Below are 6,162 nucleotides of genomic sequence, written 5' to 3' on the forward strand. Positions count from 1 at the left end.
GAAGAAAGAAAACCAGAATACACCAAGAATTCAACATCCAGCGACAACAGTTTCCATTATGAATAAAGACATTTTGAGACACAAACTGACAAGATTGCCACCTGCAGGCCTGCCCTAGAAGACATTCTGGAGGCAACAGGAAAGTGAGTTTAGGTTGAAGATTAGAAATAGAAATCAAAAGCTAACTGGGGGGAGAAAGCCGTATGTATGGAAATCAGGAAATATTCTAGATAACTATGGATTCAAACAAAAAATAATGCAAATTAGAAAACATTTAGAACTGAAATATGGGGGAAGGGAGACCACATATCAAAGAGAAGTACACATACTCTACTTATTAATGCAGCATTTTATATAGTGCACATAAATTTAGATACTCCGTATAATCAAAAATGGAATGTGGCTAACACAGTTCTCAAGAAAAAATTCATCTTAAATGCTTGTGTAATATTAGAAAATAAGATAGCTGAAAATTAATGAGCTAAGCATTCAACTTAATAGTTAGAAAAGAAACAGAATAAACAAAAAGTATAAAAAGGAAATAATAAATAGGAGCAGAAATTAATAAAAATGAAAATACAGTAGAAAGAATCAACAAAGCCAAAAGTTAGTGCTTTGAGAAGACTGACAACATTGTAACAGTCTGTCAGGAAAAACAGAGACGGCTCAGCCAGCCAGGGCCGGTGTGTGACAGAAACAGCAGCCCCCCGCCCGCCCCGCACTACTGTCTGCCCATTTGCTGTGTCAGACATCACCTGCCACTGCGTACGGAAGCCCGGGGTTTAGCTTCTCACGCAGGGTACTCTCCCTCCCAAATACTGACACTTCTCCAATCTCACCAGTATATCCCTGTCACAATTTTGGGGTAAATCAATAATCAGTGTTTACATAATTATGACCATAAAGATGTATTCACAGCTGTGCCACATATGGGTTATGATTAGTTTTATATATACCACTTTTGTCTTCCTGGAGTTAATTATTGCCTTGCCTTTTAACATTGCTTGTTTTTTTCTATGTGTATGTCACTAACTGATCCCTAAACTCTCTACCGGAAGTCTCTTTTCTCTACGAGAACATCAGTTAACCTCTCTTTTCCTTTTCTTTCCCTTTTGGAGCCTTTCTTCCTGGAGTCCCTGGTCCTGCTCCAATCTGCACCAGTTACCCCCAAGACCCAGGGCAGAGCTCTTGTCCTGCAACCTCCTGCACCAGCAACCTGGGTGTTCCCTTTGCCCCTGCCTGTGTCCTATACTCAGTGCATGTTTGTCCTGTGTCCTGGCTGTCAGCACCGTAAAATACTCTTATGACGTTTTGCTAACTTCTCACCACCTGAGCCCCACCTTTTGCGGGAAACTGCTTTCCCCAGCTGTCCTGCCCCGAGCGCAGGTCTGCGCCCAGGCTCTGTGAGCAGTGTGAGGATGCAGAGGCCCGAGAGCACATTTCCTGGCAAGCCAGTGGAGGCATCTGGCTCTCAGAGGTCGCACGAGTGTGGAGCCCAGTGTCAGTGTGGGTGGCCGGGTCCCTGCCAGGCAGGTCTGGGCAGCCCTGCTGCGGGATTCTAGGGTTCTCCTTACTTGATTCTCTGGCCCTTCTTGGAAATTATTTTCTCTCTTTCTTTTGTTCTTTTTTTAGAGACAAAGTCTTACTCTGTCACCCAGGTAGAATGCAGTGGCACCCTCATAGCTCACTGCAGCCTCAAACTCCTGGGCTCCAGCAATCCTTCTGCCTCAGCCTCCCGAGTAGCTGGGACTGCAGGTCCGCGCCACCATGCCCAGCTAATGTTTTAATTTTTGTAGAGACAGGGTTGCGCTATGTTGCCATTCCCATCTCAAACCCCTGGGCTTTATCAATCCTCCCACCTCAGCCTCCCAAAGTGCTGTGATTACAGGCATGAGCCTCCACACCCGGCCTCCTTCATGTAAATTTTGAGCTACTTAATGCCTTCGACATGTCCCTTTCTAGTAAAGCACCTGGAGTGAGTTCTGCTGTTTGCAATGAGGAACCCCACGGGTAGCCCTGTCGCCTTCTTTTTGGGTAGAGCCCTCATTTTCCCGGAAGCCCACCCTCCAGTAACCTCATGAGAAAAATGACACAGGAGGTCACGTCTGTGCCCGTAACTGACTGAAAACACCCTTAGCTGCTCTCACCCTGGAACACCGACGTGGCTTACGAATTTTTGGTTGGGGTCGACAAGTATGACATGCTGCCACTCTGATTCTCACTGTGTCAGGTAGCTTGGCTTCTTCTCTCTGAAAGCTTTTCTTCTTTAAATCCTAACACGATTTCACCCTTCGTGGTGACGCGGCTCGGCGGGTTACTTTCATCGCCGTGCTGGACACTCACCGCATCTTTCCATGCGGAAGCTCATCCCAGGTCCGGAGCAGTTTCCGGTTTGTCATCCTCTCCTGTGGATGGACGCTCCTCTCTGCTGAACCGCTCTTGGGCCGACACTTCAGTCCTCCCGTCTTTTCCCTACGGTCTCCTCCTTACATCATCTCTCTGGAAGATTCCTCAATGTCCTGCAGTACTCATCCCTCAAACTTATTTCTGCGACCACAGCTTTAATTTCCAGTTATTTTCTGTTCTCTAATTTGTTTTAATAGCAACCTATTCTTATTTCAAGGCTGCAATGGAGGTTTTTCTGTTTAGTTTGGTTTTCAGTTTTCTCAGAGCAGTTGTTTCTGTTGGCTGTGGCGGTCTCTCCCCTCACGTGAGCCCTCCTTCCAGAGTCCCCAGTGCTCACAAACGAGGTTCCCCTGGGCGCCCCGGGCATGGGTGGCTTCCTGCAGGATGGCCAGGGGGGGAGTGGTCATAGTCCTGGGGACTGGCCGGTTCCTCCAGAGAAAGCCCACCCTTCCCTTCCCGGACCACAAACCGGGCTGCCCCTGTGCTGGAGGAACACGTGAGGACGCTGAAGGGGTCTCATTTCAGTGGTGTGACCTCCTCGAGTCCTGTCTTCAGTCCAGTGTATTCCTGGAGGCCACACTCATGGGTCCCTCTGCGTTAGCTCCCTGGACGGTCAACCGCAGTATTCTGCTGACAGGGACGGGGCAGAAACGGAGGGGTCTGACCATCTCCCGTGCACACTCCCAGCCAACCACCCTGTCTGCTGCCCTCAAGGCATCTGGCACCTTCCGTTCCTGGACCTTTCCAGAGCTCTGCGGCAGGAGCTGACCTGCTACCCGGTCTCCCCCACTGTTGGCTTCAGCTCCTCTTGTCTGCACGGCAGCTGTCATCTTCCCAAACACTGTCCAGCTTCTGAACACGCCTGCTGCTCCACGCTTCCCCATTTTCTTTGGTTTTTGCCCTTTTAGTGGAATCCCAGGAGAGCGCCAAGGTTAACGCACCTGTTTGATGCACTATGTTTAACCACAAGACCGTTAGGGGACTCTTGGGATGTGAGCAGGGCTCCCCCAGGGGACAAGAGGAAAATGACATCCCTCAGAGGACAGGACGAGGATGACAGTCTTCTGTCTCACCAAACCGCCGCTCTAACAACTCCGCCAAGTGCCCTGGTGTCAGGAGCGCGTGGCATGCCTGACTCTGAAAAGCATGAGCCAAACTTCACTCGCCCGGAGTTGTTTATCTTCTGAGTTCAATTAAAAAAATAAAAGAAGTTCAAGTTCAAGCATTGGCTTGGTTTGAATGTTAGGCCTTCCTCAAAGAGAGCAAACCTGCCAAGTTTGATCCTGAAACTACAAAGCCAAGTCTCCCTACCTCAGGCAAACACTGACAGCTTCAGACACCATGAACGAGACAAATTGAAACCGCTATGTTCCCCGTGACGACACAGCGGTGCTGATGCAGCCCAGCAAGGTCTGCTCCTGGAAGGCCTGGTGGAGACAGGCCCGTCTTCTGGCCTGGGGCCATGCTCAGTGCCAGTCTGCGGGGCGCATGGCCCCTCCACCCTTGCCGGTGGGCCTCAAGGGTCCTGCCCCTGCACAGCCCCTCCTTTGCCGAGAAGACCCCCAGAGGGAGGCTGCAGCAGAAAGAAGAGCCCACGACCACTCTGGGCCTGAGTCTGAACCCCGCTCGGCCACACTCCGGCTGCACAACTTAGGGCAGGTGATTTAATCACCCGCCGCGGTCTGCTCGGGCCTCACGTGGGAGTCGCGGTTGCGCCAGACGCCTGCTGGGAGAGTTCGCTGAGTTCACACAGCTGAGTGCTCAGGAGAGGACCCGGCACTGAGTCGGTCTCAGGAAACGTCAGCCGGACTGGACGCCGGGGGCCCAAGTTCACAGCTGTACACGGAGGGGGACAAGTAGACTTCTACTGCCGAAGTGACGAATTTGTTTTCTTCACTCAAAACTAGCCATCAGGGTAAAACACAAAGCAAACAGCCTTTCTTGCTTTGTGGACTAAACGACCACATCTTGGTGCTGCCACTCCCCCTGTCCCCGTGCTGTGAAGTCCTGCATCTGGGCCCCACTGACGTCTGGAGCGGGCACGTTTTTCACAGACACAGCTCCTAAAACCCAGCAGCCGCCTTGCTATTCGCATCTCGGTGAAAACACAAAACCCTTCTCGCCAAGCAGGGGGCAAATGACACGTCAGCAAATTCGTTAAAACCAAGATCCGTAGGACGTCCTGGAAAACTGCGACCAGAGAGCTAGAGTCAGTCTGTCCCTGTCCCAAAGCAGATGGACGATCTCTGCTGTGTCACCCAGGCTTCTCCGTGGAACACTCGCACTAGTCTTCTTGTTACTAAAACCCACCTGGGAGGAACCTTCTCACAGGTTCCAGAACATTCCAGCCGCTGACCTGGGGAAGAAGGCCAGTCAGGCCTGTGCCACCAGCCCAGGGCTGCCTCGATCACGGTCGCAGCTGTACTGCCTGAAACCCCGCAGAGGGCCCAGGGCCTCTGAGCACATTCTACACGTGACAAGAAGCCACACACCGTTACCCACATATCGTTCCTGCCCGTCTGTCTGACCGAGGTCTCCGTTACTACACAGCAGCCGCACACTGATGCAGAAAAGTCCCTCCCTGCGCGGCATAACAAAGTTCTCGGGGCACTGCGCCCTTGGGAGTACATTCACCTTAAATGGGTGTGTCAACCTGAGTAGATAAAGAAACAGAGGAAGGGACAGTCACATTCGGACAACAAAGGCGGCACTGCGTGATAGACGGCGTGGGCTGCCCGTCCCCGGAGGCAGCCTGGCTGTGCAGTCACACTCCCGACGCAGCCGAGGGTTCTGCCGGAAGCTTTAAACCGGAGAAGGCTAAACCGTGGGGGCAAAGAGACAGACAACGCCTAGAACAACCACAGCCCCGGGGAGGCGACAGTGTAGGCAGAAGGAGCTCAGCACAGGAATCTTACAAACTCCGACCTCCCAGCCCGGCAGGCCTTACCGTTCAGCAGCTGCAGCTCGAGGAAGGAGGCGGAGCACACCTTGCACGCCCAGGGGCTGGGCTCCGGCTCCGCGGGGGCGCTGCTGTCCAGGGTGCCTGCGGCTGCTGTGGGAGACGAGAGAGGAGAGCGGGTGATCCCCCATCCATGGCACCTGTGTCTCCATGAAGCCCCGCCCCAGGAGAGGGGACCTGTCCGCATCAGGGGTGGGGGTGGGGGTGGGGAGGAGGGGGAGGAAATGGGTACTCTCGACGTTCCAGGCACTGTTCTAGAGTTTTCACACATTGACTCACTCGCCCCCGAGACCATCCCTGTGTCACAGATGAGGAGACTGAGCCCAGGGGCGTGGGGCCAGAGCAGCCTGTGGCAGGGTCCGTCCCCTCTCATCAGCCGTGGAAATGTGATTTCCTCCAAGAAGCCTGCCCGGTGGGACGAGACCTATCCCTTTATTTGACTTCAGTAAAAGAATGCATCCTAAATAACCACACTTGATTCCCCAATCTCATAGAATAAGCTCATAGAATAAGAGACGGTGGAACCCAAACAGCGGCCAGCGTGGCCCTGCTCCTGGCCTGCAGCCACCCCAGCCGGCGCTGCTTCTGTGATGACAGCCGAGCTCTTAACTTATTTCATTTGAATTTAAATTTTTTTTCTTTTTCTTTTATTTCAGCATATTATGGGGTACAGATGTTTAGGTTACATATGTTGCCCTTGGTCCCCCCCTCCCCAAGTCCGTGTTTCAAATATGTCCATCCTTCGGGTGGTGCACATTGCACTCCTTGTGTATACAAATACCCGTCCCCTCCTCCCT

General features: G+C 52.4%; 1 protein-coding gene across 1 annotated transcript in view; it reads right to left on the reverse strand.

Moving 5' to 3' along the window:
* LOC105806877 (PR domain zinc finger protein 15) overlaps positions 1-6,162 on the reverse strand; it is a 49,584-nt gene that overhangs the window by 33,209 nt on the left and 10,213 nt on the right. The window contains exon 5 of the mRNA XM_012640086.1: positions 5,354-5,455. Within this exon, the coding sequence (XP_012495540.1) occupies positions 5,354-5,455 (102 nt within the window). The remainder of the gene's footprint in view (positions 1-5,353; positions 5,456-6,162) is intronic.

Source organism: Propithecus coquereli, unplaced genomic scaffold (genome assembly GCF_000956105.1).
Source record: "Propithecus coquereli isolate 6110/MARCELLA unplaced genomic scaffold, Pcoq_1.0 Scaffold148, whole genome shotgun sequence".
Classification (NCBI taxonomy): Eukaryota; Metazoa; Chordata; class Mammalia; order Primates; family Indriidae; genus Propithecus; species Propithecus coquereli.